Genomic DNA, 23798 nt, shown 5'->3' with positions numbered 1-23798 from the left:
TCTCAACAAAAATATCATCATTTTTTCCTGGAGCTAGTCATGATGACTCAGAAGTGCAAGGTAACTCTGAAACAAAAAGCTCTGAAGGAAAGCTGTAGCTTACCAGATATTAAAATATACTTATAAAACCCTTCTAGTTAAAATTGCATGATACTAGCACTTAAATAGACCAAAAGACCCAATAAAAGAACAGAAATCCAGAAATAGATCCAAGTACATGTGAAAATTTAATGTAACTGGCATCTTAAATTAGTGCATTGTGGTATGTTTGTATGGGGGTAGGAAGTGGGGTAGAAAATTAGATAACTATATGATAAAAGTAAAATTTAAGTGATTCCTTGCATCATACATCTGAATAATTTCTAAATGGATTAGATATCTTAAGAGAAGGAAGGAAGAAAGGAAAGGAGGGAGGGAGGAAGGAATTATATAAGTACTAGAAGAAAATGGTGAATTCCTTTATAACCTGGGAATGGAAAAAAACAATAATTATGACTCCAAATTCAGAAAACATTAAGGGGAAAAAATAATAAATTTAGTAATTTTTTAATCTTAAATGGCAAATACACACACACACACACACTCCGTAACTAAAAAAAAAAAAAAAAAAAAAACGACAAACTGGAGAAACAATATTTGCAACACATATTTTTAAAGGAAAAAGGAAAAGACATAAACAGAAAATTCCAAAGCGTGCATACATACCATAAAAAGATGCTCAACCTCTTTAATGGAAACCCTGGTGGCGTAGTGGTTAAGTGCTACGGCTACTAGCCAAAAGGTCAGCAGTTCAAATCCACCAGGCGCTCCTTGGAAACTCTATGGAGCAGCTCTACTCTATCCCTTAGGGTCGCTATGAGTCGGAATCGACTCAACGGCAACGGGTACAGTACAGTAGCCTCATTAATAAAAAGAGAAATGCAAATTAAAACTATAGTAAGATATCATTCATCACCAATCAGTGTAGCAAAAATCCTAAGTCTGACAACATATCCTGGTGATGAGGCTGTGGGGAAACAGACACACTGCTGATGCGAATGCAAAATGGTACAGCTTGATATGGAAGAGCATTTGGAAATATCTAGCAAAATCACATATGCATTTATGCTCTGACCTAACAATACCACTTCTAGAAATCTACCCCAAGATGCACTGATGAAAATATGAACTGACTTTTGCACAAGGAGATTCACTGTAGCATTACTTGTAACATCAGAAGACTGGAAGCAACTTAGATGTCCACCAGTCCCAAGGAGGATTAGTAGGATAAACAAGGTTCATACATACAATGGAGTATTATGCAACTGTAAAAAGGAATAAAGAAGATCTCTATATGATATAAAGTGGTCTCCAGGATACTCTGTAAATAAAAAATGCAAGGTACAGAACAATTTTCATAAGTATATTAACCAACTACTACAAATATATATATAATTTTAAAAAGTAACAGTGGAAAGATAAACCAAAAACTGAAAAATAATGATCAGTGCCTGTAGGGAGAGGAAGGAAAAGATAACAGACAGGGAAGCTGGGTTTTTCTGAATGCACTCTGTTTGAATTGTAGAAACATGTAAAATAAAACTAAAAACAAAATTAAATCAAAAGAAGCAGCAGGAACAATCATTATAATGGAAAAAGAAAAACCTGAAAATAATGAATCTTACTGTATAACCAGTTAAGGCATAAATAGTCCCAAAGAAATCATAAACTGTATTCAATAGTCTTGTTTTATTTTAATTTGGATTTATGCATACACTGGAATAAAGTAAAAAAATAATCATGTTAATGTTTCTAGCTTTTGAGATTTTCAGTTAAGATAAAAAGGATACTGGTATATCTTTAGTGAAATGTCTATTCTTTTTCCCAGTTTTTAATTGAGTTGTTTGTTTTCCCATTATGGAGTTTTAAGAGGTTTTTATATATTCTTTATACATTGTAGATACAAATCCTTTATTAGGTAAATGATTTGCAAATATCATCTCCCAGTCTGTGGCCTGTCTTTTCATATTCCCAACGGTATGTTTTGAAGTGCAAAATTTTGAATTTTGATAAAGTAAAACATCAAAATTTTCTCTTACGCATCATGCTTTTCATGTCATATTTAAGAATTCTTTGCCTAACCTTGGAAACTCTGTGGGGCAGTTCTACTCTGTCCTATAGGGTCGCTATGAGTCGGAATCAACTCGATGGCACTGGGTTTGGTTTTTTTTTGGGGGGGGGGTTTAACCTGAGGTCATGAAGATTTTCTCCTAAATTTTATAGTTTTCACTCTTACATTTAGATCTGTTTACATTCTCATTTAAATGTACCAACTTTAAAAATATATATTTGAAACAATAAGGCAAATCTGAATTAATAAAATATAATGATATGAAGAATTACTGTTAATTTTGTTAAGTATAATAATGGCCTTATGGTTTGTTTAAATCACTAGAGATACCAACTAAGGTATTTATAAATAAAATGATAAGATTTCTAGATTTTGCTCTAAATACTCCAAGGGAAAAAAAAATAACAGTAGCTAGATGAAACAGTATTTGCAAAATATTGGTAACTGTTGAATCTGGAAAATGGGTACTTGGAGGAGAACACTGTCAACTTTCATGTCAGTTTGAAAATTTCCATAATAAAAAGTTAAAAACAAGAACACATAGGTTCTAGTACCATAATACCTGGGTCTGAATGCTGTTCCACCACTTATTAACTATGTGGCCTTACAGAAGTTAAATAATCTTTCTGTGTCCCTGTTCTCTCATCTGTGAAATAAGGATAAGAGTAACTACTTCATAGAGTTATTGTAAGAATTAAATGTAAATACACACAAATCTGTCAAAGCATTGCCTCACCCAGTCAGAGTGGAGAGAAACCATTAACATCCTAGGAATTCTGGTGAGACACCAGAAAGACCAAGCCGTAAAGACCATGCCCTAGAGTACGGGCTAATCTAAATCTACAAAAAACCCAAAACCCCAAACTAGTTGTCACTGAGTTGATTTCATAAAACCAAGCCTGAAAATAATCAAGGAGAGCCACGGGTAAATTTACTGTCTTCCAGAATAAAACTCAACACACTTTAAAGGTAGATAATATAAACCAAAGCCCTTAAAACGTTATCAGGTCCAGCACATGATATAAAATACTGGGTATAAAAGAAGCAGGATTATGTGACCCATATCTAAAAAAAAAAATTCTCAATAAAAACAGACCCTCAGATAACCCAGATGTGCAAGTGAGCAGATAAGGACTTTAAATCAATTGAAGGACTTAAAGGAAAATATGATCTCAATGAATGAACATATGGGGAATCTCAGCAGAGAATAAAAATTACAAGAAAGAATCAAAGAGAAATTCTAAAACTAAAAGTAACCAATAGCAAAAATAAAAAAATTCACTATATGGACTTAAAAAGCACGTTTGAGATAGAAAATAAGGGTTAGTAAACTTGAAAAAAGGTACATGTAAATTAACCAGAAGTACAGGGGGTAATAAGATTAAAAATAAAATAAATTTTTTAAATGTTCTAAATTGAGTGAAAAACATCAACCTATAGATCCAAAAAGCTCAGCAAACTCCAAGCAAGATAAATACAAAGAAAAACATACTTAGGCACACCGTGGGTCAAACTGTTGTTGTTAGCTGTCGACAAATTAACTCATGGTGATGATGTGTGCAGCGTAGAACTGCTCCATAGAGCTTTCAAGGCCATGACCTTTTGGAAGCAGAATGCCAGACCTATCTTGTGAGGTGCCTCCAGGTGGGTTTGAACCACCAACCTTTTAGCTAATAGTTGAGCATTTAACCATTTGTGCCACCCGGGGACTCCATGGTCAAATTAGTGAAAAACAAAGAAAGAGAAAATACTGACTGACCACAGTCCGAGTAAGATGAGACATAACATACAGGAAAACAAGAAGAAGTGGGATTCCAAGAAATGGAATGACATATTTACAGTGCAGAAATAAAAATAAAACTGTCACCCCAGAGGTCTATATTCAGCAAAATGTACTTGAAACATGAGGAAATTTTCAGATAAACAGAGCTGTAAGAATTAATCACCAGTAGACTTATGCTATAAAAAATACTCACAGAAATATTACAAGATGAGGAGAAATTGTACCAGATGGAAATTCAGATTTACAGGAAGGAATGAAGAGCACTGGAAATTATGTGTGTGGGGAAAAACATAAAATACTAGCTTAGCTTTGTTTTTTCTCCTTTTAATTTCCTTAACAGACAAATAACTGCTAAAACAAAAACTGTATCATTACAAGGTACAGTTCATAACATATGCAGACAGGGATAGACTACCCAATAAGCAAGGTAAGCATGTGCTTAGGGCATCAACAAAACCAGGGCACCAGTTGTCCAAAGCAAAGACCCATAGATGCCAAGTAGACAGGACACAAGGAAAAGTGAGCGCTGCAGTGGAAGTTAACTGGCAGGGCCTAAATGAAATTGATACCAGCTCCACTGTGTGACAATGCGCCAGCCAGATATAAAGTTCACGTAGGGTCACGAGGGCACCCACACCTAAGTTTGCTTATGCTATGAGGTCCCTACCACTTCAACGCCTTGGTTGACATTTGTCTTTTACGGTCCCCTACCACCTAAGTGAAACTCCTTTATCGGTGGATCTCTTGGATCTATTCTTTCTAATAAACAAGAGGTGGGGGAGAGCTGTCGAGTCTAACTCTTGCTATATTCACCCATTATGCAACTGGATCCAACATGAGTGATTACTGGGCAAGGATGGATTATATTAATAGATAAAAGGTCTCTGATCCATTTTGAGAACCATCTTGTACATCTACGTCTGCTGATCTAGCAACTCTAGCCAGGAGAGCCAGCAATGCTCATTGCTATGATACAAACACAAGGGCATGCTCTTGCATGCGTCCTGGTAAACAATCAGTGGGAACTCCAGTCCCAGATGATGTGCAAAAGCAAGGGAATTTGAATAAGACAACCAATGCAATGAATTCAATCAAGTTACTTTTTAACTGTATAGCATTTACGTACAGAGTTATGTCCTAAGTTTTGTAAACAGTATTTATACCTTTAAAATATGTTTGGTATACATGCAGACACAATCTAGCATAAATTTAATATAATACTAACATAGCAAATGTTAAAAAAAACTGGAAATATTAATATTTATCTAACACAAAATGTTTTATGTATCAAGTGAGTCTCTTTTTTATTGTGAGGGACTCAGTCCTTGGTACTACTGTACATATTTTAATAAACTGGGTATTAGGCACAATAAGAGGATGCAAAATTCAATATTTGTTTATCATGCAAAATATGATTCTGTTTTACAACAATGAGTAGGTTTCTAAATTCATCTTCCAAGAAAGCAAAAAGGGCATTTATCAGAACATTACATTTATATTTTATCAGAATATTTACATATCTCTGTATAAGGAAGTTGAACAATTTCTCAAGGAAATAAATTAAACTAATATTTAGGTGATAAAAATTACGCAAATGTATTTTATTTTCCATTTCCCTTCAGACTTTAAGAAATTGATATTGTTATGACTTGCAAAACAAACCTGCTCATCAAGAAGTAGTGCTATTATTCCATCAATTATGTATATATCTCCAAACATGGGAGTTGAACAATTCCACAAAGAAATAAAATGTACATTTTATATATGCGGTATATGATCACAATTATATTTTCCCTTTCATTTCAGACTGATCGGGTCTAACCTCACATTCAGTTCTCTCTTGTTGACCATCTAAGAAAAGGCCAACGGCACTATAATCACGTGACTTGTGACAAATCTGGTCCTGTCCTGTGCAAAGTGTACCAAAACACGTTTTCAGATTGAACATATCCTTGTATTTGTATTATGCTCTTAGCCATCACTCTCATACCTGTCAGGTATCAGCAGTAGCCCAATGAATTGTGAAGATGCAGCATCAAAGGATAGAAAGTGAGTTTACAAGTTCTTAAGTACTACTTCAAGATGGAAAACAAACATGGAGATCTGTGAAGGGCTCGCCAACAAACATCGTACAACAAACAAATGTAATATTTTCGACTGCCTTGTAAGCACTATTTCTTTTGACTACCCCAGACCTGAAGAACAAAATTACATGTTTCAAATCAATTTTTTCACTTGCTAATTTTCAAATATAAAATTTTTGTGTTGATGTCCTAATTCAAATATGAATTTTATTTCATAAATTTTACTTGTTTAATGCATTTTATTGATTTTCTATTATTCAAATTTATTTGCTACAGTAGAACCAAATCTAAAATGCGACATAATTTTATAACCAGGTAAAATGAAATGACAACAACAAAGTGGAGCACAAAAGCGGAAGGTAAAAAGAAAATAATTTGTGAATCCCTAAAGACGATTTCAAAATGAACTTCCTTTGTAAAATGTAATGAATCAGAAAAGACTTCTTCCACTGAACGCTCAAATTTAATGGGTGCAAATCATTGTACTAGTACTGCTAGTGCTGAAATTACTAACAGCAATAAAAATATAAAAGAATTTGCTCTAAATTCTGCATCCATTCCTTGCCGCAGTAAAAAATTTAATAATAGTGTAGAAAGTAAAACTATTTTAGAATCTGAAATTGTCACATCTGCAAACCCCATTAATTAACAGAAATACAGATCCTGCTTTGTGGAATAATTTTTCTACTGATGTAAATTATTGGATTGAAAGAGGGTCAAGTGATTGTCAATATCACGGTGGGCCATTTGAAAATTTGTGTCAAAAATTTCTGGATGGTAAACAAACAATGTTCTGTAGCCAGAATATATTTCTGGGGTACAAAGCTAATGATGAAAATTATAAGAACAAGTGGCTACTGTATTCGCCATCAGTTAGCTCTGTATATTGTTTTGTTTGCAAACTACTCAGTCCTAAATCATTTAATTCTCAATTTGCTACGGATGGATTTAGCAATAGGTACCATTCAAATATGACTGATAAACATGAAAACAGTTCAATTCACAGAGATTGTATGTTGTCATATGGTTCTGTCTTAACTCATGAACTGGAAACACAAATGAATGGAGAATCACCAGTACTGGAAAGCCATTCTGCAATGTGTTGTTGCTGTCATTATAACAATCACTAGACACGGACTATCTTTTCAAGGAAGAAATGAAGTGTTTGGGTCCCCACAAAATGGAAATTTGGGGGTTTACTTGAACTTGTTGCTCTGGTTGATCCATTTTTAGCATGTCACATCTCAAAATATGGTAACCCAGGAAAAGGCAACCCATCGTATATGTCTAAAACAACGTGGGAAGAATAAACTTAGTAAGTGATGGTGGCGTAATGGTTAAGTGCTATAGCTGCTAACCAAAGGTCGGCAGTTCGAATCCACCAGGCGCTCCTTGGAAACTCTATGGGGCAGTTCTACTCCATCCTACAGGGTGTCTATGAGTCGGAATCGACTCAAGGGCGCTGGGTTAATAAGTGATAAAGTTCAATCAACTATTTTCAGTGAAATAAATATAGCCTGATATTTCAGTTTGTTTTTAGATTCCACTTCTGATCTTTCTCATACAGATTAGCTAAGTATTATTTTAAGATATGTATCTCCAACACATGGAAAACCTGTTGAGCGATTTATCACATTTACTTGCTTAAAAAATCATATTGGTGAAGAAACTGCAAATCAAATACTTCACTATTTATGTGAAGTTCGCAAAACTGACTTTTCGAAGTGCAGAGGCCAGTCTCATGACAGTGCTGCCAATGTGTCAGGGCATTATAAAGGTATGCGACAGAAAATTTTAGAATGTAATGAATGTGCTATTTTCATACCATATGCTGAGCATTCACTGAAAATTGTAGGAAGCAGTGCAGCTAGTCAATTGTTGTCCAAAAGCAGCTGATTTTTTTTTTCTACTGTTCAATTATTCTACATATTTTTTGCCACCTCTACTCACTGATGGGCAGTTCTTAAAACATACTTAAGCAATGATCAAGTATTAAAATGTCTTTCTAATACATGCTGGGAAGCACATGCTGTAGCAACAAGTGCAATCCTAGAATCATATGCTCAGATTCTAGATGCCTTAGAAAATATTGCTGAAGACCAGACACAAAAAGGAGATACCAAAAGAGAAGCCAACAAAATGCAAACATTAGAGTATAAATTTAGGTTGGTGATGTGGAAAAATACATTGCAGCATTTTCATCATATGAGTCAAACTCTCCAAGATTCAGATGTAAATTTAAAAGATATGCACAGACATAACAGTCATTAACAGGGTATTTACATACTTTAAAAGAAGATTTTGAAAAATTTTAAAACACAATGAAACACGGCCTAATACCGATTATCAAGCAGTTCACTGTCGCAGAAGCATTAGAAACAAGTAAATGATGAGAGTGCTCCAGAAATATCATTGAGTGCCAGAGATCCATTTCACGTAACCATATATACTACACCATCATTGACGCACTCAAATGTTGCAAGAAAAGAAGGGGGCATTATGAAAACAAGGGTGTATGAAGTTCTTTCAAATAGATTTTTCTTCTTAAACAATGTGGACATAACTGATGAGGGATGCATGAAGGCGTCCAAGAAACTGGTGCAGGCTCATCTCAATGACTTAAATACAAACCTTCAGAGAGAAGTGCAACAATTTCATTCTTACACAAGAACTAAGTTCACAAATTCAGGAAAAACAAATTTTACTCATGTAGGCACGTATGAATCCGTAAGAGAAGATAAAATAACTTTGTATTTCCCAACACTGAAATTGTTTTATGCATCTTCCTAACTTTAATGATCACAAACAACACAAAAGAACACTCAATTTCCTGCTTAAGAAACTCAAAAACCCTTAGCGTACAACAATGATTCAAGAAAGACTTAATTCATTATCCTTATTGTGTATGGAAGTAGATTCTGGTTGGCAGCTTAATTGTGAAGAAATCGTTGAAGAATTTGTATAAGCAAAGAATAAAAAGAAATGTTTTTAATTATAAGATGTTACAGGTGAGAGATCTATCTAAAAATAAAACAGCAATTTGTTGTAATATTAGTTTTCTGATCATTAAATTTTCTTTTATGACTTTTTTCATTTGTCCGATTATAACTATAACATATTATGAAATAAGCATCAAAGGTGAAGTATGAGCTGCTTAAAGCAAAATTGGTAAAAGTCAATTTTTCATTGTGGGAGATTAATAGAAATTTTATGCTGATTACTGAAACAGCTAAGTTCACTGACTCATTTTCTTTGTTGTAGAATATGTGGAATATTCTTTTTGTAGAAAATGTGGTATATAGTAAAAATCTTAGTATTCCACATCCACTAAAAATTTTATAATCCAGCTCATCTCATTCTGCTAAAATGGCATACGCCACTTTTGCATTCAATCACTAACATTATAGTTATATTTAAAAAGAAGTTACATCATGAACAGCTAAGACATACACACACAAATATATGTTGTTGTTGTTGTTAGGTGCCATTGAGTCAGTTCTGACTCCTAGTGATCCTATGTACCAACAGAATGAAACACTGCCCGGTCTGGCACCATCCTCACAATCATTATGCTTGAACCCATTGCCGCAGCCAACGTGTTAATTCATCTTGTTCAGGATTTTTCTCTTTTTCCCTGACCCTCTACTTTACCAAGCATCATGATGTCCTTCTCCAAGGACTGGTCCCTTCTGATCAACATATATACACACACATATATATATAACGTGAGTTATACATATATACCCCATTCAAATGTGTGAGTAAGCAGAGGAGGGAACGCCACAGACTAGCAGGTTTAGGGACCTCACATGCCTTAATCCAACCCTGTATGTAGAAGAATGCAAAAGTAGTAATACAAAGGACTGGTGAGGGTATAAACAGAACTCTTGTTATAAATGTCTCACTTTTGTGATGTGTAAAGTGGAACAATATTCATTCTAAATAGACTGTGATAAGTTAAGGATGCATATTATAATCTCTAGAGCAACTACCTAAAAATTCCAGAGAGTTTATAGATTTTAAAACCCAATAGAAGAAATAAAAAGAAATACTAGAAAGTATTTCATGAATCCAAAAGACAGCAGGAAGAGAGGAACAAACAAACAAACAAAAATAGATGGGGAAAAATAGAAAATAAATAGCAAGATTACAGACTTAAATCCTACCATATTAATAAGTACATTAAATGTAAATGGGCCAACAAAATGGATGCACTTTGGAAACATTAAGCTATGTGAAATTAGTGAGCCATAAAGGGACAAATACTGTATAATGCCACATATGTGAAATATCTAGAATAAAAAAAGTTTTTTTTTTTGGAAGTGTATAAAGACCAAAGTTTACCAGAAGTAAGCAAGAGTGAAAGGGGAAGGGGGACCCATTGCTTAGTGGGCACTGAGCTTCTGTTAAGGGTGATGAAAAAACTGGAAGTGGATAATGGTGAGGGTTGAACAACACAATGAATGTAATCAATGTCACCAAACCATACATATAAAAATTGTTAAAAATGTGTTAGCACGCAGCGATCTAAGATGCATCAATTGGTCTCAACACACCTGGAGCAAAGGAGAATGAAGAACACCAAACATACAAGGTAATTATGAGCCAAAGAAATAGAAAGGGCCACAAAAACCAGAGACTACATCAACCTGAGAGCAGAAGAACTAGATGGTGCCCGGCTACAACCGATGACTGCTCTGACAGGGAATACAACAGAGAACCCCTGAGGGAGCAGGAGAGCAGTGGGATACAGACCTCAAATTCTTGTAAAAAGACCAGACTTAACGGTCTGACTGAGACTAGAATGATCCCGGAGGTCAGGATCCTCAGACCTTCCATTAGCCCAAGACAGGAACCATTCCCAAAGCCAATTCTTCAGACAGCGATTGGACAGGACTATGGGATAGAAAATGACACTGGTGAGGAGTGAGCTTCTTGGATCAAGCAGACACATGAGACTATGTGGGCACCTCCTGTCTAGATGGGAAATGACAGGGCAGAGGGGGTCAGAAGATGGCAGAAAATAGAGAGTAGAAAGAAGGCGTATGCTGTCTCATTAGGGGGAGAGTAATTAGGAGTATATAGCAGGGTGTTTATAAATTTTTATATAAGAGTCCGACTTGATTTGTAAACTTTCACTTAAATCACAATAAAATTTTTTTTAAATGTTAAAGTGGAAAATATTTTCTTACATATTTATTTGATTAATGTAAATGGACAAGCCAACCCAATTAAAAAGCAGATATTGTGATAATAAATAACAGGCCGCCTACAAAAGACATACTTAAAATATATAGCCAAAGACGAGTTGAAAATAATAGGATGGAAAACAAGATATACCACACAAATGGTAAGCATAAGAAAGCAGGTATAGCTAGATCAATATCAGACAAAGTGGATATCCAGAAAAGGAGAAGTACCAGAGATAAAGGAGGACACTTCACAATGATGAATGTGCTAATTCAACAGGAAAACATAATAATTCTAAAAGTATACAAACCTAATAACAGAGCTCCAAAATACATGAAGAAAAAAGTTGACAGAATAAAGGGAATAAGTAGACAAATCCACAATCATGCTTAGATATTTTAATAACTCTCTTTCAGTAATGAGTAATGAATAGAATAGACAAAAAACAAAAACACCTAAATCTGAAAAATGCTAGCAACCAACTTGACTTAATTGACATGTATAGAACACGACCACCAACATCTACAAATATACATTCTTTTCAAATGCACTTGAAGCATATACCTAGACCATAAAATAAGTCTCATTAATTTCAAAAGACAAAAGAGTCTTACAATTGATAGTCTCTGAGCATAACAGAATTTCAAATTAGAAATTAGTAACAATAAGGTATCCAAAAAAGTAAAAAATATTTGGAAATTAAACAACTCATTCTAAATAACAAATGGATCACAACCAAAGTTGGAAATTAGGAAATTTCATTAACTAATGATAATGAAAGCACAGTATAGTAAAATTTCGATAATGGAGCTAAAACAGTGTCAGGGAGAAATGTATAGGGTTAAATGCCTATATTAGAAAAAGAAGTACGGTTTAAAACCAGTGATCTAAGTTTCCACTGTAAGAAGCTAGAAAAAGAAGAATAAATTAAACCCAGAATAAGTAGAAGGAATATAAAAACAAGTATTAGAGGAGAATTTAATGAAACTAAAAACAAAAACTAGAGAAAAATAACAGAACAAAAAGTTGGTTCTTTAAAAAGCATTAATAAAATTGGCAAACCCCTGGCAAGACTCTTTTTTCCAAAAAAAAAAGAAGGGGAGCGGGGACGGGGGGAGAGAAAACAAAAATGACCACTATGAGGAATAAAAAAAGAGGACAGTACTACAGAACCTACAAACATTAGATTAATAATGAGTAAATATTACAGACAACTTTACTGATAAATTTAACAACTCACTATACCTGTGCACTGTAATACTTCTAAGCAAATTCCTCATACACAGAATAATGCAGATGGATCTCATAGCGATTTTCTTGGAATGGAAAAATAAATATGAACAAGAGAGTACATACTCAACTGTGGAATTCTATTTATATGATGCTCTAAAGCTGACAAAATTAATCTATGGTGATAAGATCAGTTCAGTATTTGAATCTGGGGGAGATGGTGAGGGGGGTGGAAACTGACTACAAAGGTATTTCTGGGGTGATGGAAATGTTCTCATTCTTGATTGAGGCAGTGGTTACACAGGTGTACACAAACTGTCAAAACCCATTACACGTACATTTAACACTTGGATTTTACTGAATGTAAAGTGCACCTCAATAAAATAGATTTAAGAAAATCAATAAAAAATACCACAAAAGGAGGGAGCAATGTGATTTAGTCAGAAATTTTAAAATTATTTTCGTTGGGGATTATTTTGTGAGGGTTACACATAAAAGTTAGAACAAGAATATAAATAAGTTTTTTTAAATTTTAATTCTTCAAATAAAAAAAAATACTTCTTTTCAATTATAGACCTTTTTAACAGGATACCAAAAAAACCAAAAAAGAAAACCAAACCCACTGCCATCAAGTCAATTTTGACTCATAGTGACCCTAAAGGACAGAGCAGAACTGCCCCATTGAGTTTCCAAGGAGCACCTGGCGGATTCAAACTGCTGACCTCTTGGTTAGCAGGTATAGCACTTAACCATTACACCACCAGGGTTTCCTTTGAACAGGATAGGAAATATAAACTATAGGCCAGAAGGTGTGCTATTATACTGCACAAAGATTGTATCTTTCATTTATAATAAGATCTAGCACAGTTGTGTTACTGCAATAAACATGGAGCCAGAAGACCTGGGTTCAAATGATGACTATATATATTAGCTTTGTCATCTTAAGTAAATCACTTCATCTCCTTACTTTTCATCATTAACTACAGGGCTGATGCAAAGATTGTTGTTATTGTTGTGTGCCATCAAGTTGATTCTGACTCACAGCGACCCTACAGGACAGAGTATAAATGCCCCATAGGGTTTCCTAGGCTGTAATCTTTACGGAGACAGATTAGCAGGTGAGTTCAAACCAACAGCCTTTCGGTAAGCAGCCAAGCACTTAGCCATTGCACCCCTGGGGCTCCCTGATGTAAAGATTAAGGGATATTACTTAAAAGTATCTGGTAAAGCACACCACAAATACAGCTATCTTGCTCACAGTAAGTCTCAGCAGACACTGGTTAAATGAAGAAATGAAACAGGTAAACAAAAACATGGACAGGGAGAGACCAAGGGAAAGCATGTTTCTAGTCACATTTTTTTTTTCTTTATGGGTAGGAGAGGGTAGGCTGTAGAACATAGGTTTCAAAACCTTAATGACCTAATGCCATGTGCCTATCACAAATAATAGGTGATGGGTAGGATAGGGTTGGCTGATCTTCCAAAATGAATATACTGGCTTGAATCACAGAATTCTAAGCTAACAATTCCTTGTCCTGGCAAAGGTCATGAAAAGGAAGCTACCTGCCTTACCTAAGACTGTAGGGCCTTTTTCCAGGTTCCTAAGAGTTGCAGTGAGTCTTCTATTACTGTGGACCTCTGAAATGCCAACAGAACTGAAGAACCACTGTTCAAAGTGCTCCATTTCTCTTTGTACTCAAGTTGTCAGAGAATTTGCTCTAAATGAGACAACCAGGGCAGACATTTTCTGGATACAGCAACAGTGACTAGAGCAATAGGATGATCAATGCCTAGGGGGTTGATTTTCAGTAATGTTCCAAAGAATGATGCTAGGTCTGAGAGAGTAATCAAAAAGTATACAAGAGTATAAAAGTCTACAGAGCAACAATGGATAACCCAGATTAAAGACCAGAGAAGCTATATGTCTTCATCCAAGTATGAGGCCCACAAAAGTAGGGAGCCTGAAAAGTTAATAATCATATGTGATAGGTTATCTGATAGAGGATTAACAGAATGCTATGGGTCAGAGGGCATGACAGCAAAGTGATGGGGGAGAAACGGACATCAGGGCAGATGTTCCTGAAAGGGGTGCTATCTGTGCTGAATCATGAAAGATGTTAAGGAGTTACTTGGGCAAAAGGCTTTCCAGGCAGGGACACAATATATTTGAAGACTCAAAAGGTTCAGAAGATGCCATCCTTAGGAAATGGCAAGTAATTCTATGTGATTGGGGCATATGGTAAGAAGGGAAAATGATGAGACCTTAAAAGGCACAGGGAGGGGTCTTAGAAGAATCTTTTTTTTTTTTGTAATCAGGCTTATTGTTGTTAGGTGCTGTCCAGTCAATTCCAACTCATAGCGACCCCATGTTACAAAAGCAGAGCTGCTCCACAGGGTTTCCTGTGCTGTAATCTTTATAGAAACTGACCGTCAGGTTTTTTTCCTGTGGAGCTGCTGAGTGGGTTCGAACTGCCAATCTTTGGGTTAGCAGCTGAACACTTAACCATTGTGCCACCAGAGCTCCCTGACATAAAGATTAAGGGATATTACTCAAAAGTGTCTGGCAAAGTGCATCACAGATAAAGTTACCTTGCACACAGTATGTCTCAATAGACACCGGTTAAAGGAAGAAATGAAACAGGTAAACGAGAACATGGACAGGGAGAGGCAAGCAGACAGAAGAGACCATTCCTTTAAATCAGGCTTAAAGAATTTATATTTTACCTTGTAGATAAGAAGAATCCACTGAAGGGTTTCAGGCAAGCAGTTCAACAATGCAATTGGCATTTTTAAAAGATGATTTTGAAAACAGTGTGGAGAACAGACTGAAGGGGGACAAAAGTAGAGGCAGGAAAACTAGTTAGAAGACTACTAAAGTAATCCCTGTGGGGTTGGCAGTGGTCAAGGACAGCAGCACTCAGAATGGAGAGAAGAGGTACTGTAAATAGGTAGAACTCTCAAGACTTGTTTACTGATTTATGTGAAGGTGAGAAAAAGAAGGAATCAAGCAAGACTCACAGGTTTCAAGCTTGGACCTGCTGGTCATGGAGATAATGAATAAGTCAACCTATATTTGAAAGTATAAAAAACAATAATACTGTATTAACTTGAAAAAAATTAACGCAAATCAAAGGAGAGGCTGCTTTAGATGGTATGGATACGTATCCCTGAGAAAAATCAAAAGCTTAAATTCATAGAGAGGAATAAGTTAAAGGAATTCCTGTCTAACATATGTTGATGAATAAATAATCAAAGAATACCACAGAAGACAATTCACTAACAAGAGAGCCATCTACTGCCTTTCAAGAATAGTGCAGCAATGAAATGCCACAAGAAACATGGAAGAAAGCCAGGAGTTTCTGACCACTTCAAATCATACAAAAATATCGGACACCTCCTGCAAAAAAAAAAAATGCCAAGTGGTCAGCACTTTCAAGTAACAGCCAAGTGCTTTCACTTAACTCATTCCTCCTGAAAACATCACTGGAATATTAAACATCATTTGAATATAAAACACTTACCTGCCATCATTGCTATCATGCTGGCTTTATAGACGTTAGTAAGAGATCCAAGTTCTCCTGTTGCCAAGATGGTTTTGAGATGAGCCTCTCCACAGGCCTTGCGAAACTGACGAATCTCATCATAAAGGGCTGGGGAAGGAAATAATTGAAGCAGTTACAAGGCAGGCAAGTGATAACATAACTTGGCAGCCATTTAGAGCTGGCAGAACCCATTTCAGATTTAGGAAACATAAAACATTTGTCACCCTCTAAAAATCACCCCAATTTAATATTGCCTAGAGCATTCTGTGGCGGTTCACATCCTGTTACAAAGAACGCTTAGCTTGCTACCATGGAACTGTTTCTAAGCCCTGGCCCTAGGTCCAGAGTCATGGAGTTTTTTTAATATCATTACAATGGCATTCAAATTACAAATAATGTCTACCTCTCCCATATGATGGTTACTTATAAATTTATCTAGCATGTAGTGGTATAGCACTTTGCAAACCAAAAAAAAAAAAACCATGTCCTTATTAATTCTTCCACTCAGTTCTACTGTTGGGATATAAGGCAGACCTTTCTGGAGAGTCCTGCTACTGATAATGAAGACATGACAGCTTGTCCCACTATCTGCCAGCATGTGTGCCTACATATCTGACTAAAGTGTGTAAAGCCTGGCCAGGTTGTATGAGATACACGTGTATAAAGCCATCTGTAGTCCAGTTCAGAGATGCAGCCTTCAACCTATGAAGTCATAACTCCAGTACCACATCTGGCTCTGCAGGGCTCCATGCACCACCCTGAAAACAGCCTGATGAAAAAAACTGAGGGAGGAAATATTTCATATTCAAAGTAAGAGAATTTTAATAAACAATTAAATATCTATTAAAGTAAATTAGCATAATGAGTATGAAAATTTTGAAAAATTATTTAGCACTGCCTTTTGTGAAGGATACCAATGGATTCTGGCTCTTTCCCTGCATCAGGTTGGCCACCGTCATTTCTTGAACTAGGCTTTTTTTCTTTTCTTTTCTCTGTATGCGTGTGTGTTTCATAACAAGTAATTCTCTTACAACCACATGGACAAAACTGGGCAGGGGAGAAACATTCATAATAAGTGCGAGGATTAGGGTTAGCATTTTTTAATGCTAAGATGAGGGTTCCATATTTCATAGGTTTACTAAAGTACACTTAAAGACTGAATATCAGTCTCAAGTCAGCAAACTCAATCAAAACCATAAAAGTTATAACAAGGTGAACATGACCTGCCTTCCGATACTAGAAAACCTAAATATAATTCAAAGCTTGAAGTGGAAACTGAGTATAAATAAAACCAAACATTCCATTATAAGATGGCTGGTAAAGTTTAGAGTTTGTTACCGCCAAGAGATGGCACCCATGGAAGGCTTTTCAAGAAAGAACCGAACATTTTCTTCATAATAGGTAGTCATGAGTGCTAAAGATGATCTGAGATGCCACACTGCCTACCTAGCCCTACCCACCTTACCTGTGAGAAAACCACCTTACCCATATATCTCACATGATAATATGTGTGAGAATATCATAAACAGTAAGACTATGCATCAATAACAATTTATATTCTTTTAACTCAGAGAACAAATATTGGATGGAATGACATTGCTTGAGTTACTGAATCTAAAAGGAGAAAGTAGTTCTCTAAGAAGAAGTGACACGGAAACCTCCTGATCTAACAATTCAAGAACTCTAATCCATATTTAACTTGCAATTTATGATTTTCTTCCACAGTATAGTGATCATCAAAAGCAGGCTTTAGAGCCAAACAAATGCAGAATTAATATCTAGCCCCATCACTTCCTGTGTGACCCTGGGCAAGTTATTTCTCTCAATTTCATCCTTAAAGGGTGGCAAATAATATTTACCTTATAAGGTGAGGATGATTAGATATATGTAAAGTACTTTGCACACTACCTGGCATATTGCAAACACTCCAAAAGTTTAATACGTTCAGAATTCTAGTAAAACGAGTTTCCATTAAGCGTTGTGTGATAAAAGTTAAGTCTTACTCCATTGCCTGACCCAACTCCTTGTATAGCACTGAAATTTCCATGTGGATTAGTGCTTACAATCAGTGAGTCATGAGATAAGACTAGACAATAGTTTATTACAGCATTTGTTAAAGTGCTTTGGCCTGTACAACAAAATTCTTAAAACATTGATCCCTACCCTGCTTATGAATAAAGCCATCGTCCTTTTTCTGAAGAGTACTACCTTTCGATAGCCAGTGAATTTCTTCACCATGTTTAAAATTAACCAGAAAAAAAAAGATGTATTTCATGACTCAATTATCAGCCATCTGGAAGTTATGCTCTTTATCTATGATCGAAATAGAATGAACCAAAAATGGTCACTTAGAGCTTAACTGGATTTAACAAATATGCAACCAGTGTCTTCTCATTCTTTAATTGCCAATTCCTCAAATCATTTTTCTGACCTACTTAAACACAAAACAGGATAAAGTTTTTCTGAGCAAATATCTTAATCTTTAAGACTCAACACTGGAAAGCTGTCATTTTTTTCTGCTACCATCCTGCCCAGTATATACTAGAACAATTAAATCAAAAAGTATACAAAGTCTGGCCCTTTTTTGTATGTGACCTGGGTTCCATAGAGTGATTGCTTTCAGCTGGAACTTTGAATCTTATTGAAATGATGCCAAGATGAAAGAATAATTAATAATTTCACGTCTGAAATGTGGAGGTAACTGCCAACTACCTCATAAGTGATGTTTAAATAATGCGTATATTTTTAAGGCCACATCAGTTACAGCAGAAGATCCAAGAGTCCAGTGCCCCAGTGGTCACCAGCCAGCAGCACGCTACCTGCCTTGCCAGTGGCAATGGCAACAGCAGTGGAACTGTAAACAAACTCTTCCCATAGCACAAACTAGCTGTATTCTCTGCTCCCCAGTCAGTCTTCCATGTTCCTGCTTGTCTTCCAAGCCTGGTTCTCCAGGCTTCCTAATGATTCAGTGAACTACTCTGTCTCCTTCTAATAAATTCCTTTCCAGCTTCACTTAATTAGAATTGGTTTTATTACTTTTCAACTAATAACTGCAATATAACGAATATTTACTAGGAAAGCATGACACAGTGGCCAAAAGGGTAGGATCTTTTGACTGCCTGGGTTTGTATCCCACTAATTAGTTGTTTGATTTGGTCAAATTAGGTAACACTTAACCTGTGTGGGTTAATACACATGAACTGTTAAGGACTGTATCTAGCACGTAGTTAATGTTCAAGGAATGTCAGCCTCTTGTCTTCTTGTTTTTGCTAGTGTTATTGTTGCTACTGTTACTGCTGAGTGCTCCTTAAGTTCCCAGTACAGTAGGACTTATAAAAGCAAAGAACACCATGATTTATGTGGTCTCTTTGGGGCACCAGAAGAGCCGTCTGGGGGGAAAAGTTTACTGTATCACAAAGTGTTTTTTTTTTTTTTTAACTCAGAGCCCATGTTCCTTAGAATAGCACAGACCTGTGAGATAAGCCAGTTTTCACCCCTCGTTAGCTATACAACCATGTAGGAATTACTTAATTTCTCTGGGACTAATTACTTAGACAGTCTTCTTTACTAATTTCTGTGAAGATTAAATAACATACGTGGCTAGAACAAAACCAAACACTTAATAGGCATTTAATAATTCTATATTAGTTTTTCTTATCTACTTGTAGAAATGTAAAAATAACTTTAAAAAACAAAACTGTCCTGACATCTATTAAAGGGCAATTAGACTTTGTTGATCTCACATATTAAAAAATGTAGACCTCTTCACTCTAACACAATCCATAGAAGCCACAAAGAAGTATTACTACTGTCTAGGTAGTTCTGAGCACCTCAACATCACAATCATAGACACTTTGAACACGAGACAGATGATACACTCAAATCAAAGTGACTAGACGGCTAAAATGTAGCCCAGTCAATCTCAAATCATAATGTCCATTAACATACTCAACTGTCACTTTCCTTTATATATAAATGAGCAAAATGATGGAAAAACGGGTAGATTTTCCCCTATGTTAGGAGGAAAAGACAGCAGTAGGATGTGGATTTATTATAACTGCTACTGGACTCTGTGTGGAAAAAATTATAATAGTTCAAGAGATCCTCTTTCCATAATGTTCTTCATGAGGAATAATTGCTCAAAACAATAAGAAATCACTTATGTTTTCAAAGCATCTTCCTTCATAAATGCTCGAAGTGTTTTCTACCCATTATTTAAACATCCCTTATGAGGTAGTTGGCAGTTACCTCCACACTTCAGATGTGAAAAGTGAGATGTGGAGTGATAAATGACTTGCCTCAAATCTTATCACCAGTCAGTGGTAGAATGGAGATCAGAATTTAACATTTTATTGCCTCAAACTTTTATGCCTCTGTCCGAACATACACACACGTGCGTGTGTACACACACTAGTTACGGTGGATTCTCAAGGAAATAAACTGAAGCATTTAGATTAATAGAGTAATCAAATGCTAGAACCTAGAGGGATATCAACTCCATCTAATTCAAACTACTCACTTTACAGATGAGCAGCATAATCCTAGGACCAATTTTCATTCTTCTGGGAAAAAAAAAAAAACTTGAGTAAAACGAGGTATTCAGAAACATGAATTATTTTGTATGCTTTAATATATTTTTTAAAAAATCTATAAATCGCTGTTAACCTTCTGGTGGGAACAGAACAAGAGCAGCGTAGGGCAGTAAAGTTCACATGTCTGAATCAGGATTTTTTGGCCCTCATTTGATCACTAATTAGCTGTGGGGCTTGGGAAGATTACTAAACCTCTCCAAGCCTCATTTTCCTCCTCAAGATTGGGTAGAAGATCTTCACAATGACAGGTCAAACAATTTTCAAAATTCTGGGAAGATATGTAGAAGTAATTATTCAAATAATTATGAAGATAATCAAGTGTTTTTCCCTCAGAGGCACCTTTGGTAATAAGCAGATGTAGAATGAAGACAAACACTGATTTACTCTAAAAGCTTAAGCTATTATAATTAAGACCAAATAGCCTATTGTGATTGATTTAGAGAGACAATTGTGACTCTATACTGTGGGAGCACTCAGTCAGAGCCATGGAGAGCGGGGTACTCTCAGCTGCACACTGCAGGGAAGATGAAAGGAATCTTTCCAGGGCCTAGAGAACAGCCACCTTGCCAACTGGCTGGAAGAGATCCATATTTATGCCTATTCCCAAGAAAGGTGATCCAACTGAATGCAGAAATTATCAAACAATATCATTAATATCATATGCAAGCAAAATTTGGCTGAAGATCATTTCAAAGCGGCTGCAGCAGTATATTGACTGGGAACCGCCAGACATTCAAGCCAGATTTAGAAGAGGACGTGGAACCAGGGATATCACTGTTGATATCAGATAGATCCTGGCTGAAAGCAGAGAATACCAGAAAGATGTTTACCTGTGTTTTACTGACCATGCTAAGGCATTCAACTGTGTGGACCATAACAAATTATGAATTACATTTCAGAGAACGGGAATTCTGGGATAATTAATTGTGCTCATGAGGTATCTGTGCATGGACCAAGGCAATCATTTGAACAGAACAAAGGGATACTGAGCGGATTAGTCATGAAAGCTGTGCATCAGGGTTGTACCCTTTCACCATACCTTTTCAATCTGTATACTGAGCAAATAATCCAAGAAGCTGGACTATATGAAGAAGAATGGGGCATCAGGATTGGACGAAGACTCATTAACAACTTGTGTGATGCAGATGACACAACCTTGCTAGCTGAAAGTGAAGAGGACTTGAAGCACTTACTGATGCAGATCAGTATGGATTACACCTCAACATAAAGAAAACAAAAATCCTCACAACTGAACCAATAAGCAACATCATGATGAATGGACAAACGACTGAGGTTGTCAAGGATTTCATTTTACTTAGGTCCACAATCAACACCTATGGAAGCAGCAGTCAAGAAATCAAAACATATACTGCATTGGACAAGTCGGCTGCAAAAGACCTCTTTAAAGTGTTGAAAAGCAAAGATGTCACCTTAAGGATAAGGTCGGCCTGACCCAAGCCATGGTGTTTTCAATCGCCTCATATGCATACAAAAGCTGGACAATGAATAAGGAAGACCAAAGAGCTGACACCTTTGAATTGAGGTGCTGGTGAAGAATATTGAATATACCATGGACTCCCAAAAGAACAAACAAATCTGTCCTGGAATAAGTACAACCAGAATGCTCCTTAGAAGCAAGGATGGCAAGACTACGTCTCACATATTTTGGACATGTTGTCAGGAGGGATCAGTCCCTGGAGAAGGCCATTATGCTTGGTAAAGTAGAGGGTCAGTGAAAAAGAGGGAGACCCTCAACGAGATGGATTCACACGGTGGCTGCAACAATGGGCACAAGCATAACAACGATTTTAAGGATGGCGCAGGAACGGGCAGTGTTTCGTTCTGCCGTACATAGGGTCACTATGAGTTGGAATCAACTCAACAGCACCTAACAACAACAGCAACAGAGAACGTCTTGGCTAACATACTGTTAGGATTCATGGAGTGAGGGTGGGGAGCACAGCCAGGGTAAACTAGTGATACCCTTACCAGTGAGGACTGAGAATTTGGAGCATTCAGGAGAAGTTGGTGAGCAAAGACAGACTATTATGTAGTGCTGGGCCAAGGAGACAAAGTCAAGACATTGTTATATACAAGGGACTTGGGCAAATAGATAAATATGCTGAAGATAATGAGAGCAAGATTTCTCACTAACAGGAAAGAGGGACATAAATATGGAAAAAGGAAAATTGAAAAAAAAAATGTGATGTTGAATTGTAACAGAAGTTATGGAAATGAACTCATGGGTTCTAATAAAAATAAACAGATAATGACAGACAGACAAACATGGAAGTAGACATAGTTGTATGTGTTTATATGTATGCGTTGTGTTTATGTGTACATTCATGTTATTTCCTAGATACTCCACTGAGGGCCTAGAAACAATAACATCCCAGTAGCAATGAACACAACTAGTGCCTAAATCTTGATTTCTAAATACCATTCTTCAAAAAAAAAAAAAAAAAAAAAAGAGCTCCTTGGAGAAATGGCTGATTCCAGGGCTGGGGCAGACAAAGTCCAAGATAAGCATGGAATATCTTTTACAAGAAAGCAAAGAAGTTCAAAAAAATATGGGAACATGTCAAAAGTACACAAAAACCAGTTTGAAGCAGCTCCCACTGGCCAAATCTGGGAAAATTTAAAAATCAAAATTAGTATTGATAATAATGGATTATAACTGATTAAGTAAAACAGGAATCCATGGGTTCCTAGAGATAGGAAGGAAGAGAGAAAGAGAGAGAGGGAGGAAGGGAGGGTAGAAGGAAGAAGGGAGGGAGGAAAGGAGAGGAAGGTAATGATGGTTAACAAGTATGAAAGAAATGATGGAATTAGAAAATCACTATTTGGCAACTCTCAGAGTAATAACGGAAGAATCACCAAGAGATGGTAAAACTAATGAGCCAAAGTTGAATGAGGAACAAGATATTAACACAGACTCGTATCTCCACTCACAATCCATATTAATTACTTATTAAAATATAAACTATTTATTAAATTTTATAATGGAGAAACTTAACAGAGACCATCTCAGCCAAGTAATAAAAGTAGCATCATCATTTATGGGACAAATCAACATCATATGACTCCTGAAATGACGCATTGAGAAGAACAGTCCAAAAAGACTGCGGTATTCCTACCTAGAACACATAACCTGAATGTAATCACGAAAAAACGCTGGACAAACCCAAAATAGGGTAAACTCTACAAAACAACAGCCCTGTATTCTTCAAAGACAAGGAAAGGCGGAGGACTGTTCCAGACTAAAGA

General features: G+C 36.1%; 1 protein-coding gene across 4 annotated transcripts in view; it reads right to left on the bottom strand.

Moving 5' to 3' along the window:
• The window catches only part of DERA (deoxyribose-phosphate aldolase), a 189785-nt gene that overhangs the window by 105454 nt on the left and 60533 nt on the right, over nucleotides 1-23798 (bottom strand). For all 4 annotated transcript variants that reach the window (XR_007517133.1, XR_007517134.1, XM_049882561.1 and 1 more), the window contains exon 6: nucleotides 15919-16047. Coding sequence is in view for 2 of the 4 variants with exons in the window: in XM_049882561.1 (XP_049738518.1) it covers nucleotides 15919-16047 (129 nt within the window). In the remaining 2 variants the exon portion in view is untranslated. The remainder of the gene's footprint in view (nucleotides 1-15918; nucleotides 16048-23798) is intronic.

Source organism: Elephas maximus, chromosome 4 (assembly GCF_024166365.1).
Source record: "Elephas maximus indicus isolate mEleMax1 chromosome 4, mEleMax1 primary haplotype, whole genome shotgun sequence".
NCBI lineage: Eukaryota > Metazoa > Chordata > Mammalia > Proboscidea > Elephantidae > Elephas > Elephas maximus.
This window is presented reverse-complemented; position numbering and strand designations above follow the sequence as displayed.